Genomic DNA, 15,258 nt, shown 5'->3' with positions numbered 1-15,258 from the left:
AAAAATTTCAAGTCTCCCAATGGACATTTATGTAGATGAAAAACCTACTTATTACTATTGAGCACAGAATGTACTCTGTTTTATACACGAAGTATTTTTATACGGTTTTGATAAACAATTATCCAGGAAAGTAACTTCCATGTAAATTAAAGGAAAAACATACTTTCTTTCATTTAAGAGTTATTTACCATTTCTGAAAATCAGCACACAAATGTCAATGTCACTAATAGTATTTAAAACTCTTGAGGGGAGGGTATAGCTCAAAGTGGTATAGTGCATGCTTAGCATGCACAAGGTCCTGGGTTCAATCCCCAGTACCTCCTCTAAAAATAAATAAGTAAATAAGCCTTATTACAGCCCCCCCAAAGAAATTAAAAAAAAAATTAAAACTCTTTAATCAGCTTATATTTGCAGTGTTTGCATTTATCATGAATATATATATATGTCTGATTTTCTTCAGTGTAGGTAGTTCCTATTCATTTACATATTGAATTACATGTTATATTATTATAAATTATTTTCCATTTATTTTTCCTTTATGTTATAGTTCAGGCTGCATATTGATTTTTTAGGAAATCATGTGTATAGCTAGATATGAATAGCATTTCAGGGTAGTAAAAGAGCCATTCTCAACTATTTGCTGTAAAAAGGTAGTTAGTTCTAGTCTGAACAGGGTTGCGAACCACTGTTTTAAACCAATGTGGTCCTTGTTGTCCCTGTTTGCTGTAGTCTCTTTACCCTATCAAAGAACTTTCCATTTATGTGAAAAACACAAATCATCCCTTCTTATAGAACACTAGTGCTCTCCTTCCCAAGGTGGGGCAATATTTCTCTGGTGAAAGGGAGAAACAGCTGGTCACCCAACCTATACGGTCTAAGAGGGGCACAGATCTCCCTTTAATATTCTGGCCAAATATAGACAGTGGATTCGTACTTTCCAGCAGCAATTCCTAGACTGTGATAGAACATTTAAACAAAGCCTTACTAATAGCACAGGGAAAATAAAGCAAAAAAAGTGAGTATCATGAAACTAGATAAGCTACTTATACAATCTACTTGTCATCAATTTGGGGTTCCCTGCAGGATTTTCTTCTGCCTGGGATCAAGTTTGGCTTCCAAGCAGTTGTGCTTATATTTAACATCTACTTTAAAAGCACCTTGGACAGCTTGAAATCCAAACCAAAACAAGGGACACTCTGAGTGAGATACATATTTTCTCTTTTCTAATATATTTAAGACCTGCCTTCAAGTATCTGCTTCTTTCCCAAGGACCTACTCTTCCATTGGTGATTAAGACCAAGAAGGTCTACTTCATTTGAGTAAACTTCACCTCTGTATACACAGGCCTACAACCACTGCAAGATTGCCTTTACAAGTCAACTCTAGGAAAGATAAAACACTAAGTCTAGAGAGTCACTTGTTAGCATGACAAAGTGCCAGCTTAAAACAGAGAGTAATTAATTTACCCAAGATTACAGCTAGGAGAGAGTAGAGCTTGAATCAGATAGGGTTGTTGAATCCAGGCTGATAAACAGCACATTCATTCTATCACTTCTGGCTGGTTGATAGCTGTGCCCTGTAGATTGTAAATAGCTTTAGTATCACTTCTATTTAAGTATTATTCCATAATACCTAAAGTATACCAGGTAACTGGAGATTTTCTCTATGGCCAATGGATAACCCACATCCTTGGCAATTTTGCAGGGTAAAATGGCCAGGATGACTGGTTTATTTTGAGGCTACCTGGTCCATTAAGAGCTTTTTAGAGCTATAATCTGGACCATCTGTGAAGCAAATCTATAATTAACTACTCCGCTGGATTCAGGGAACAAAATTGTGAAGCTGAAGTTTGTGTATGCTAAAATTAAAAATTTTAAAGTTAAAAAGTAGCCTAAAACTGCTCTATTTATTTTTGAAATAAGGTCTAAAATTAAAAAAAAATTTTTAAGTAACTAAAATTAAAATTATTCTGAAACTTAAAGATTTGCCTTGTGTGTAAACCAAGGCCAAATATTATTTTTAGGAATTAAAATTTTATTTGAGTAACTTAAAAAAGAATTCAACAAGCTCCATTATCCTTTTGAATGTTTTTCTTATCTAAGAAAATGTGAATTGTGTTTTTTTTTTTTCTGTAATGGAATGTGTAAAAGATTTACTTAATATTTACTTACCAATTTATAATATTCAGGTTGCTTCCCTATGCATTAAATTTTTTCTTTTAGTTATCAGAGATGCAGTTTAACATAGTGGTTAAAAGTATGGACTCTGAAGCCAAACTATCTAGGGTTTTAAATCTCAGCTTCCCCAATTAGTAGCTGTATAATCTTAAGCAAGTTACTTAACTTTTCTATGCTTTAATTTCATTGTCCTTATAATTTCATCATCCTCATTCAGAGATGCAGAATTGTTGTTCAATAAACTCAGAATGGTAAACACTCAGTGTTAGCTATTGTTAATGTTACTCTGTCATAACATTCTGAGAACTAGTGGTGAAGTGTCTGAGGATCTGAAGGGGTTAATAATAGGTGGGGAGAACCAGGGAAGGAACCTGGACGTTGGGGCACTTGGCCTCCCTGGAGGGTTATGTTCTGTGGGAGTAAGCTGCACCCAGGCCTTCTGATAGTGTGCAGGGATCTTCGCCCTTCACAGGAGACTAAGTCTGGGAGATTGCAGAATTTATCTGTACCTCCTTCAAAAGTGAATAAATCAGGTTATAAAAATAGGCTTAAGGATACACTATTATATAACCAATATGATCTCAACCAATAAAACAAAACACAGAATAAAGACTGGAGAAAAGATAGCAAGCAAATATGGCAAAGTAACAGAAGCGTCTGTCCCCTGAAGGTGGGATTATGGGTGACTCTTTGTGTTTATAATTCTACTTTACAAATGTTCTGTATTAAGCATAGTATTGTTTTGATAACTGGGAAAGAAAAGTAAAAAACTAAAATAATTCCAATAAAAATTGAAATGTTTTGTCCCAGTTGAGTCAAATGGAGTGCAACAAAGGGTAGGTGAGGAAGAAAGATTAAAATCTAAATGTTCATTGCGGAGGGCTTTCGCTATCTGAATTAAAGCAAGAACTACCAGACCCACACACTTCAGTTTATGAATTTGGTATTTCGGATGAAAATTGAGCAAATGTTAATCAGCGAGCACAGCAGTTGTGCAAAGGCAGATCGACCACCAAGAAAATAAATCTTTTACTTTTAACACAATCTGGCAGGCTTGTCTTTTCTAGACAGAATGAATTGCTAAGTTTTTTCCACAAGAGGGCGATAACTGCTCACGGTTTCTTCAAAAGGGACTGACCGACCCAGGCACTGTAAGCAAAGCAGCGAAGCAAATAAAACAACTTTTTTCTTACCACGGAATAAGGAGCTAGCTGCACACGTAAGGAGGCTGGAAGGGCCAATGCTGACACCCTTAGGCACACCCAAGTCAGAAGCAACAGCTTTCTTGCTTGCTTCATTCATTCATTCATTCATTCATTCATTTTTCAGTTTTATTAGGTAAAATTATTACAGTTTGACTGCATATAGAAACAATAGCTTTTAGCAGGCAGAGAGAGAAACTAGTTCACAGGTTCATTTAAAATTACTTAAATTATGTTCAATGGACATTATTTATACAGGTATAAATTTTTCATGGCTGTTCACATCAGATACTGTTTAATCTGGTGGTGAAACTGAACCAGCACTTTATTCTGCAAGGAAATTGTAGAAACTCACAGACATTCCTTCAAGCACACTATTCCATACCAGGATCCCAGTTTCCAGAACATGTCAAAGCAAGCGGGTTCCCTGGAAGTAAATGCATCTCTGCAGAAAATGCTTGGGGGCGTGGTGGTGGTGGGGATTATACACCATACATGTGCTTTGCTGAAGTTCAAGACTAGTTTTCTCTCTAGTAGGTCATTGGTGTTTTCTTGCATTTATGCTCATTCCTGAATCAGGTTTTGACATTGCAGTAATACTGGGCTTCAGTATTCTCCATCTTCTTGGACCTTTCAGAACCCTGTCTTCAGAGTGCACGTGTATCCCAGGAGAGTTCAGTATGTATTCTGCAGTTGTGTACAGGAGTGCCATTCTGCCACTTTGAAGATCGCTGAGGCGGATCCTGGCTTGAGGTTCGAGGTCTTTTTGGTAGTAGATCCGACGAGGCTGTCTACACGGGTGCGTGGCTTCCCTCCAGTGCTTTGCGTTGGCCTCGGTTGCAAGAGCAGGATCCCACAGTGCTCGTCTCCACCCAGCATTTGATGGCCCCTCTCTACCCCAATCCTTCCCAAGTAGTGTCGTTAATTCCTGGTCAGCAGAAGAGGCCAAGGGTCCAGTTCCCACCCCACCGCGTTTACAAGACACGCAAAGAGGTGCAGACAGCCATGCTCTCTCTCCTCCCCTGCTCTCCTCTGAGACTGGGTTGTTCCAAGACCGTGGACAGTCTTCTTTCTCCCTGACTTTCTACTTAGCCGCCGGCTCGACCCCTCGTTTAACAGGACCGTAAACCAAGCCCGCCTCCGGGTTCAGCCCAAACAGGCCCCGCTCGTCCGCGGAAGTGGAGTTACTAAAGAAGTCATCCAGACAATTCAAGCAAACACATTTTCGAGTGGGTTTCGGTCTGAAACACATACAAAATCCCTTCATCCTCCCCCCCTCCTCTTGCAAGTATAGGATTGGCTTTCTGTGGCCACACTCGAGTATCCCATCTGACATTAATATATTTGGGGAAGAATAGTTATCATTCATGCCCGACAGACTGCTGAATTTAAGTACACTTAACTGAGATTTCATTTGCATTTCTCCTATGAATTACTCTGAATTCAGTGACTGCTCCTTCAATTTAAAAAAGAAGTATCAAAACACGGTAGGCGTTTCTGAGTCAAGGGTTAGACTGAGAGTAGGGTGATCAAGTGCGTGGCGCAGACCGAGTAACAGTAGGAGAAGGCTGAAAACAGTAACTTGAAAACTGGGGCCCTTATTCGTAGGCTTAAAGAAAATCTAGGGGTGGAGGAGGTGCGTTGTCTTCCTCACCCCTACCTAGCCCTTTTTGCAACCCCAAGATTTTGCCACATGGCTTTCATTTATTTTTCAATTAAAATGCAAATCATTCGCTTTCAACCACAGCCCCCATCTCTTTCTCTCCCTCTCTCTCTCTCTCTCTCTACACACACACACACACACACACATATATGTATTTATGTATTTGTGTGTATATGTATATACACACAGACTGTTTAGAGATGCGAGGGGTGTGTCGCAACCACGTGTTACACGTTCCATTCCTACCGGTTGCTTAGAAATGCCGGACTTTACTAGGTCGTAGACAGAATGGGGCACGGGTCCTGGGGGTTCCCGAGGGAAAGAAGTGAGGGAGAGAAGTCCTGGCTCTCTAGGGCGTGTGTATGCGGTATGTAAGATAGCCCGGACCAGAAACCCGCCTCCCTCATTCGCAACGGGATCTGCACATCCAGGACTCCGTTCTGAAGGTGGTTTTAGCTCGGCGGGGCAGGGTAATCTCTCCCCGCGAGTGACAGGGGCAGCCCATCCCCTTCGAGGACGCCCCTCGCTCTCCCGGCTCCCAGCTGGAGACAGACGGAGCAGATCGATGACGGCCAGCACCATGCAGGAAGCACCGGCCTTCCTTCAGCTCCTGGTAGTGTGCATCTGGAATATATCCTGCCCCACGCGGGATTCAGGCACCCAGGGTTCACCCCCGGGAATCGAGGTACATAGACCCCAGAATTTTTAAAACTGTTACATTTAAGAACAATGCTGCTATTTTAATTCTGCAATGTGAATGATAAGTAAAAGCAAAAGCTAGAGACTTCTTATTCGAAGTCTTTGCAACTATTTGCCAATGTCAGTTAACACGGAATTCGGTTGAGTTGAATCAGTCTCTCCCGGTGTCTGTCTGTCTGACTGTCTCTCTGATGTTGCTCTGTCTCTCTCCCCTACCCACTCCATATCAGATACTAAATTTAAAATAGAAAAACGGTCAAGTCTTTCCCAGGTTATACACTATTTACATGAAATAAAGTGGGGGGGGGGTCGCTTTTTGAAATTGGAATCTTTGGAGATGGCTGACCTCTTTTCCTTCATATTCCTACCTAGTCCTTGAGAATGCGGTGTGAGGAATACCAGGGATGTGAGGAAGTCGCTATTGGCCGACGCGCTGGGTCCAGGCGAAAGGTTGTGTGCCATCACCGGGTTGGAGTCCCCCGAGGAAAGAAAAAGTTTCGTTTTTAACGAATTGAGAAGCAGAGGGCCCCAAAACTCAGGCCAGGTCCGGGCTACACGCGCCACCCTCCTGCCCCAGTCTCCCGGCTGAAGTGCAGGGCGCTGCGGTTTAGACCTACAGATCAGAAGAGCATCCTCGAGGGAAAATTCAGTGGGCCCCCACATCAGCTCTCTTCTTGCCTTACTCAGCATAATTCACATTGAGGAAGGGCTTCACCTTCCCCCAGGTCAGATTCTAAAGTCTATGAAGTGGTGGGTTAAGCCCAGTCTCGAAGTTAATGACAAAAGGTGGAGCAAGAAGGGGTCCAAATAAGAACGTTACTTTTATCTCAAAACTGAATAAAAGTGGTAAAAGAAACAGACAAAGAAACAAGAACTCCCTCAAACTCAGGCTCAAGTTGCTACTCTTAAAAGATCAGTGCTTTGGAAACAAAGATTATCAAAACGGAATAAGCCCTCTTGCTTTTTGGTGCTTGGGCGTGTGAGTGCTTTGGCACTCATAGCTACTCTATCCATGCGTGGTGCCCCTCAAATTTTATTCTTGAGCTATTTACTTCTATTTCCTGCGAATTAAGTTTGGACTTAATGATCTCATCCAAGTTGCTCTAGTGACCACCCCTTAGTGGTGTGTTACTTTAACATCTTGGCATCTCAAAATTTGGCAAAGGTCTTCCTTCCCAAGAACACAGCTCAACTCTGCCGAGAATTTAATGACCGCCAGGGATGGGAGAAATTGAAAGGGAATAAGGGAAACCACCTTTCAGTTCCTTAACCCTAGACATACTAACACCACAGCCAAAAACTGGAGCATCTCCATCTCCCTAAAAGACCCTGGACGGCAGGGGCCAGAGTTTCGGAGACCGTTTTCAAAAACTTACAGTTGAGTGAGGGTACCCAGATAGTTTTGTATTTAAAGACTCCACCTCAATTCTGGTGACTCTGCCCCAGTAAAATTCAAAACAATAATCATAGGGGGAGAATAATTTCTTTTTTTTTAAGTCACTTCTTCAGATCTAAATATCACATGAGAAATAAATGTTCCTAATTAGCTGGTTTCGTTCCCTAAGAATTGGATAAACCTATAAATGATAACATGGTGGGGGGAACTCAGGAATAAAAAGAAAGTGAAGGAGAAAGCAGAGAAGGAAAGCGGGAGATTGTAAAGATGGAAAAGAGCGATCCTTCGGTCTACAAAGGGATTAAGGACATCTATAAGGCTTAAGGAGCAACAAATTAATTTACACAATTCTGGGAGAGCCCAGATGGCCTTTAATTAATCCTTTCAAAAGAAGGAGCTAGGCCAGGGCTGCGCCGGCTGCCTGCTCCATTAGCTCCATTTTACAAGAGACCAGACTCTGTCCGAGGTGAGGCGTCGTGAGCTCGTGGGGGAGGGGGGCAGGGTAACGGAGCGGGCGAGGGGTTGGCGAGGGAAGAATATGAACTGCTTTTCCATAAAAGGGCTGGGTTTTCATTATTCTTCTCTTTAAAAAGTAATACCCTCTTCGCCTCTGCTCCCCCCTCCCCTTTCTCATTTTATTTAACACAATTAATTGAGGCGTTCACTGGCTCAGCCGCGGAACCGCACCACTCGCCAGGCCCCGCCCCCTGGCCCCACCCACAGAAGGGATGGAAGTGGGAGGGGGCGGGGACCAGGCGGGCGCGGCTCTACGGCTCGCCCTCGCCAGCCAATCAGAGAGGGCGGCGCTCTCGAGTGGGCGTGACCTGGAGGCGACGCGAGTCCCAAGGCTGAGCGCTATTGGAGACAGTGGTTACGCCCCCGGCCTGCACCCGGCTCCTCGACCCCGCCCTTCCCTGCCGCCTTGGAGTGACGTCCTTCAAAGTTCTCATTTTGGACCCCCACTTCCCCCTCCCTTTCGTCCCCCAGCTAAAGAGGGGTAGGGAGTGATGCAAATGTTTTATTACCTTTGAGAGCTTCATCTGAACTGTCAGGTCCGGAGGGAGAAAGGAGAGGAGAGAGAGGGAGTGGAAGAGCTGCGAAGAGGGTCAGCTTGGCCAGAGGACAGGACTTAGAAGAGCGAAGCCTGTAGAGCCGCAAAGAAAATGCAAGAGAAGGGAGGCAAAGGCGGAGAGTGAGAGGAAGAGAGGGCGCTGGGGGGTGGGGCAGGGGTCGCCAGGCCCGTTTGCAGAAGTGAACAGACGAGTGGAGCCGCAACCGAAGTCGTCAGACTTTTCACACTTAGTCTTTGTTTTTCTGTGTCTTTCCCCCCCTTTTTCTTTTCAACATTGCAACTCTAGTGCCCCGTGGCCCAGAGGGGAAGGCAGGTCTGCGCGCCGAATCCGAGAACCGCGGGGATTGGTGGCACTGCCCTTTCTGGCGCAGCAATCTCTGGCAGCGCAGGCAGAGGAAGCCCGCCCAAGGGCCAGATCCTCCCGCATGCTGGATGCGCCCTCTCCCCGCGCGCTCCCAGCGCCCAGTGCAAATCAATCTCGTGGCCGAAAGACGAGGGCATACAAATAAGACCGGAGGAGAGCATCGGGCGGAACCTGGCGTCCTTTGAACCTTCCCAAAGAAAGCGAACCAGCCCCCACCCTCCCACATCAAAGCGGAGATTCGGTGACTCTTAACTTTGTTACAAACTCTCTGGGGCCGGCCTGGGTTTTGTTTTGCTTATTTCCGGGGGAGAGAAGATGAGAAGTAGCGCACTTTGAGCGGCAAGGAAACAGTGAAGCAGAGAGAAGAGACCGAGATTTAATCCAGGACTCTAGAAGAGAAAGGACCGCCGAACCCACTCGGACTCTCTCTGGTCTCGGCGAGGAACTGCCTCTCGACTGGTGTGTTTGGACATTACTGCTGCGCAGCTCCGAGAGCAGCTCTCGGCGGCGGCATTCTCGGCCCATTTGGCAGGTCGCCTCCGAGTGCGCGGAGCGACTCCTCGCTTGCGCTCTTGGCGCTTCTCGCTTCCCTGAGCCCCGCCGGGGGCACCGGCCGGCGCCCTCGCTGCGTGGCTGCGGGCTCCGGCCTGGCCGTGGGATGTTAGCGGTGGGGGCGATGGAGGGCACCCGGCAGAGCGCGTTCCTGCTCAGCAGCCCGCCCCTGGCTGCCCTGCACAGTATGGCAGAAATGAAGACCCCGCTGTACCCCGCTGCGTACCCCCCACTGCCCGCCGGCCCCCCTTCCTCCTCATCCTCCTCGTCCTCCTCGTCGTCGCCTTCTCCGCCTTTGGGCGCCCACAACCCAGGCAGCCTGAAGCCCCCTGCGGCGGGGGGGCTCTCGTCCTTAGGCAGCCCCCCACAGCAGCTCTCGGCCGCCACCCCACACGGCATCAACGACATCCTGAGCCGGCCCTCCATGCCCGTGGCCTCCGGGGCCGCCCTGCCCTCCGCCTCGCCCTCCGGTTCTTCCTCCTCTTCTTCCTCGTCCACCTCTGCTTCCTCCGCCTCGGCCGCGGCGGCCGCGGCCGCGGCCGCGGCGGCCGCCGCCTCATCCCCCGCGGGGCTGCTGGCTGGCCTGCCCCGTTTCAGCAGCCTGAGCCCGCCGCCGCCGCCGCCCGGGCTCTACTTCAGCCCCAGCGCCGCGGCTGTGGCCGCAGTGGGTCGGTACCCCAAGCCACTAGCCGAGCTGCCCGGTCGGACACCTATCTTCTGGCCAGGAGTGATGCAAAGCCCGCCCTGGAGGGACGCACGCCTGGCCTGCACCCCTCGTGAGTACTATCGCTCGCACCCAGTTGTGCTTGTTCTGCCCGCTCTCAGGTCACGGCCCCTGGTGTGCGTGCGGATCGGTCCACTCTTGCCTCCGGAGTAGTTTGGCAGTTCCGGAATTGCACGATTTAGGTTGGGCCAGGACGTTAGCGAGGGATTCTCGCTTTCCTGAGCTCGCGTGGTTGCGTGCAAGCGCCACCCGTTCCCCAGGTCTTGGGCACGCCTCGCGGAGCGGGTGTGCATGCGTCTCCGTGGAGCACAACATGGTTGCGGGGTATGTGTCTCATACGAGGCAGGGACTGCTCCCGGAACAGCCTGGCCAGATCCGCAGGCCTGGCCTGGGTTAAAGAGGTAGGGTGGGCAGGAGAGGCTACTGCGTCCCGCCCGCATCCCTGTTTTCCTGGCTCCTGTCTGAGTGCTGAAGTCCCACTTGACCTACGCCAGACTAACTGGCCTCCTCTCTGGGAACCGGCGGGGACGGGCAGCGGCGAGCCCTCCACAGCCCCGGGCCGAGCGCATGTATTTGCATGCACGTCTCCGCCCAGGGTGTCCCCACCTCACCTCCTCGCTCTCGCCCCTTGAGTACACTCAGCCTGGGTGAGCCCACTGAAGACAAGTCCGCAGCCCGCGGAGGAGGGTGAGCGCGGAGTCACCTCGGGCGGCTCTCCAGCGCTGGACCCTCGCTTTCCCACCTGCCTCCATCTCGGGGGTGGGGGTGGGGGGTGGTGGGTGGTGAGTGGGGCGGGATGCCCTGGACCTGGACGTATTGAGGGGCATCGTTGCTCTCAACATCCCAACACGAGAAAGAACCGTAGGAAGAACGAGGTGACAGAACAAGGTTGGGAGGATGCAGCATCCCGCAGAGATCTTGCTTGAAACCAACTGAGTTAACCCAGGATCACGATAGTCTTCCAGGGTATTGGCCACCGCACCGCAGAGGCTCTCATCCTCCCGGTGGCATTTGGGGCTCAGCCCTGGCTCCTTTTTTCTCTCTTTTCTTTGCTTTTGACTGAGTCCCTGAAGTTTCTTCGAAGTCTCCGGATCTCTTTACGTGGCAGTAACTGAGGGAAGTTGGGGGAGCCAAGTAGAGGCTCACTTGGGAAGCCTTGGGACGGAGGGCGGTCAGGACAGATGAGGGTATCGGGGAGACGCTATTGTACTCGTTTAGATGGCCACGTAGGGACTGCCAACAAAGGCGGCGCCCCTTCCCCCTCGACCACAGCGGCGTTAGACTTGGGGGCGATTTAGCTCTCTTGTGTTCCAAAAACAAGGCACCCTTTGTTGCGCAGGCACAGGTTAGGAAAGCGTTCAAGGAACAAAACTAGTCATCCTTAAGCAAAGGCCCCGGAACCCAGCAAGCACCAACTAAATTAGGCACTACTAATTTCCCTCAACACTTCTCAGTTTACTGGGGCCTAGCGAGTCGCCCTGGCAAAGTTTAGCAATGTACTCTCTCGCTGTTGGACGTCGTTGTTGGGCAGGTTATTTCCTGCTGCTGCAAACACACTGGGCTTTTAAAAAACAGGTGGGCGTAAAAAGGCAAAGGAAGACATGCAGTGAGACTGGAAGTGCCACGACATCTCTGGTGCCCGCCACGGAATAAGCTTTCTTCCCCCCCACCCCCAAAACATTGTTTTCTTGAGTTCATTTCTTTTCAGTTGAACCGCTTGTAACCAATTGTTTTCCCCCTTTCCTTGTGTATGTATTTTCGTAGATCAAGGATCCATTTTGTTGGACAAAGACGGGAAGAGAAAACATACGAGACCCACATTCTCGGGCCAGCAAATCTTCGCCCTGGAGAAGACTTTCGAACAAACGAAATACTTGGCGGGGCCCGAGAGAGCTCGCTTGGCCTATTCGCTGGGGATGACAGAGAGTCAGGTCAAGGTGAGTGGACCTTGCAAACCTCGAGGGGTAGCCCCCTCATCCCCGCCGCGCGAGTACACACACGCACACCCCAAAGTAACAAACAGCCGCTCGCGGGGCGCGGGTCTGAGGAGCCTGGGGAGAGATGAGACCAACGAAGGGGGTGGAGGTGGAGGTGACAAAGGCTCTGGGGTCTCGAGGGCGGGCAAACTGTTGATGAACAAAAGGAATCAAGCCCCCGCCTCTGAAATTAGGTTAATCTAGATAGCAGCATGTGCTGGGGGAACTCGTCATTATTAGAGAATAAAAGCATTACCGAACTATCAGCCGGGTAATAGATCAGGCCAGTTAGATACCTTCTATCTATTTAATTTGTAAGAATATTCAAGCTTTTGTTTGTCAATCTAGGTTCCACTAGTTGTGTAATTTCCTATTGTAGATCAGCATTACAGTGCTACTATATTAACTTGCAGGTTAAGAAAACAGTCATTCCACAGAATCTAACCACTTAGCATGGACGCATCAGCTTATAGCTTAACTGAAGACAGTCACTTTGGAATAATAATTTTCCAAATAAATTGACAACATTATTACCATCTTATGAAACAAATGTATCAATAGATGTAAGATATTTTACATAAATTGTTTATGCCAACAATTTATAATTAAAATGTCACTTACCTTATAATTGAGTTGTACAGTATATTTCCAGGGAATCAAATTGGAGAAATCTTTCCCTGAAAAATAAAGGGATTGAGCCAGCTAGGTACCTTAAATCTAGTGGTTTCCTATATTTCCAGTATTCAATTTCATTTCTCTTCTTCATTTTATTGTATTTGGGGGTTTGGGGGGGGATATTGTCTAAGTCTGTTTGCATTAGTTATACTGTTGCTTTTACAATTAAGTAGAGATAACGTTAGCTACGTCTGCTGGTTAGAGTATTTGCCCCTAGACAAGCATGATAAAATGCATTTCAGGAGTGATTTTGTATGTAACCATTAGAGTACCATCACAGTTATTTTTGCATTGGTTGGTACAGACCCTACCACAGTAATCTGGAGGTCTTCATTTGTCACCATAAATATGTCTGTGTGGCTAGAAGTGAATTATTATAGCTGTATAAAGAAACTAAAAATCACTTTCGTAACAATTCTGATTCTGTAGGTAAATACATAACAGATGAGAAAAATGGATGAGAAGCATAAAGAGGGGATGATTCAATATGTTTAGGAAATTGGTTGCTTATTGCTGATGCTTTAGGTTAAAATATGTGTATCAAACACGATGTTAAATGAACATTGTCGATAGGCTTAAATATTTGTACAAAAATGAATGTCTTAAGGGGAACAATATTAAAATAATTGAAGGACTGCGTATACTAATAGTGGGAAATAATTGGCAAAATTTCACTTTTAAAAAATACCTGATGAAAATTCTTGCTTGACTTTGGTTTTATGAAAAACATTAAACTGGAGAGACAGAGAGAGACAACCTACTGCTACGATTTTGACTGAGCTATTAAATATTTTCATGGATTGATGTTGGTTATTATTACTGATTTGAGGTTTCTGTTTTAGCAGATTTTTTAAAAAAAACTTTACATCATATATAACAAGTGTAAATGGGGAAGGGAGTGTCTTGTGTGTTTGTGTGTATTCAGACTTGAGGTAAGTGAAACAGACAAATACCCAAAAGTGAAAAGAACAGAGGTAATTGGGATAAATGCTGTTTCTTCTCCCACAAATCACACTAAAAATCAAGTACACTTCAGATTCTTTGAATATCTTAAGAATATCTAAGAAAGTAAAAAATGAATAAAATCACAGTCATTGTGGGGCAATATTACGAAGGGAAGAAGTTTTCTATTCCAAACTAGAAAGTGGGAAAGCGGACTCTTTTAGGGAAACTCATTTTAAGTTTCCGAGTTTTTTCTCTTCTGAGAAATCGCTCACTGACAACCTCAATACTCTTGTGTTACTATCACTATGGCAACGGCAGTTTGTTGGTGCCTGCTACTCGGAGGAAGCTGGGGCGATGGAGACCGATTTGACGGCTTAGACTAGGGAGGGCCCTGAGGGAGTGTGTCCAGCCGTCAGGGGCCCGCAGGAGCGACTTTGGGATGTGGGAGAGGAGGCATTGCTTGGTACTGCACGCCTTAAATTCCTTCCGCCCCTGTTTCCCCTCTTCTTCCATTTCTCGGCCCCCAGGTCTGGTTCCAGAACCGCCGGACGAAGTGGAGGAAGAAGCACGCGGCCGAAATGGCCACGGCCAAGAAGAAGCAGGACTCGGAGACCGAGCGGCTTAAGGGGGCCTCGGAGAACGAGGAGGAGGACGACGACTACAACAAGCCCCTGGACCCCAACTCGGACGACGAGAAAATCACGCAGCTGCTGAAGAAGCACAAGTCCAGCAGCGGCGGCGGCGGCCTCCTGCTGCACGCGTCCGAGAACGAGAGCTCATCCTGAGCGCCCGCCGCCCGCCGGCCTCCGGCCACTGCGCGGGCACCGCGGGGACCGCGTCGTCTTCCCGCCCCTCGAGGCCCGGAGGACACGGCCCCGCCTGCGGGGGCCCTTTGCTATTTTCTGAGATGTACATGTCTATTTTTTTAACCTAGAAGTTGAGGGGGGCGGGGGAGAGTCTCGGAGGATGATAAGAAGGCAGAGAGGACCACGAAATGCACGGCACCAATCGCGCAACTGACGCCTGCAGCTGGGCCACCTTCCTGGCCCCGCTGGGTGTCCTGGCCCCTTCCCCCACCCCCACCCCCACGCCCCGCGTTCCCCCCCACCCCCGCCCCCGCCCCCGCCTTTGCCTCGCGGCCGGCCGGGGCGGGGCGCGGATAGGTGATCCTGACCCATCGACACCCACCGCTCCCACCGCTCGGGGGACCTCGGAGCCACACCGGCTGGCAGCCGCCACAGATGGGAAGAGGGACGTTTCTCCCCCACGAACTGCTGTGCCGACTAAAGTAACCTGTTGAAGGCTCTTTGTAAATAAATCGTGAGTCACACTGACTAGAAGTTACTTTATTGTGAATATTTAAAATGTAAAATGCTCTTTTGAATTTGGTATAAAAAGATGGACTTCCTTCTTCCTGCTACCTTTCCCCTTTTAAGAGCTATTAAAACCACATGTTCCCCTTTTATTTTGAACTTAATTGGAGAAGCATAGAAAAGAATGTTCTCATCCTCCCTCTCCTCTCGCTCCTCTCTCGGATTTGGATTTGTTCAATCTCATTTCCCCCTCCATCCCTTCTTGCTCTTCCCTGACCACCCCTGGCTCCGCGCCCAGGTCCCGCCTCCAGGACTTAAAGTAGAAGACTTGGAACCGGGGTAGGCCCCAGACCCGCCTCTCCGTTCCTCTCTGAAATTGCACAGTCGTTTGTTGCTATTTATTAGTGATTTAAAGAAAGTGTTGGGGAGGGAGGGGCTACAATAGCTTGTATTTAATTTAACTCCTTTCTGATAAAAATGTGTGTTAAAGTAGATGGTGG

At 47.6% G+C, this 15,258-nt stretch overlaps 1 protein-coding gene across 1 annotated transcript; it reads left to right on the top strand.

Annotated features, from left to right (window-relative positions):
- Positions 1–9,231: 9,231 nt before the first annotated feature.
- On the top strand, positions 9,232–14,230 carry NKX6-1 (NK6 homeobox 1). Its single transcript, XM_031433212.2, has 3 exons — positions 9,232–9,901; positions 11,614–11,786; positions 13,973–14,230. Exons 1-3 carry the CDS (start codon positions 9,232–9,234, stop codon positions 14,228–14,230), a joined length of 1,101 nt encoding a protein of 366 aa, XP_031289072.2.
- The last annotated feature ends 1,028 nt before the right edge of the window (positions 14,231–15,258 follow it).

Source organism: Camelus dromedarius, chromosome 1 (assembly GCF_036321535.1).
Source record: "Camelus dromedarius isolate mCamDro1 chromosome 1, mCamDro1.pat, whole genome shotgun sequence".
Lineage (NCBI taxonomy): Eukaryota > Metazoa > Chordata > Mammalia > Artiodactyla > Camelidae > Camelus > Camelus dromedarius.
The sequence above is the reverse complement of the archived record's forward strand: the minus strand, read 5'-3'. Positions and strand labels throughout refer to the sequence as shown.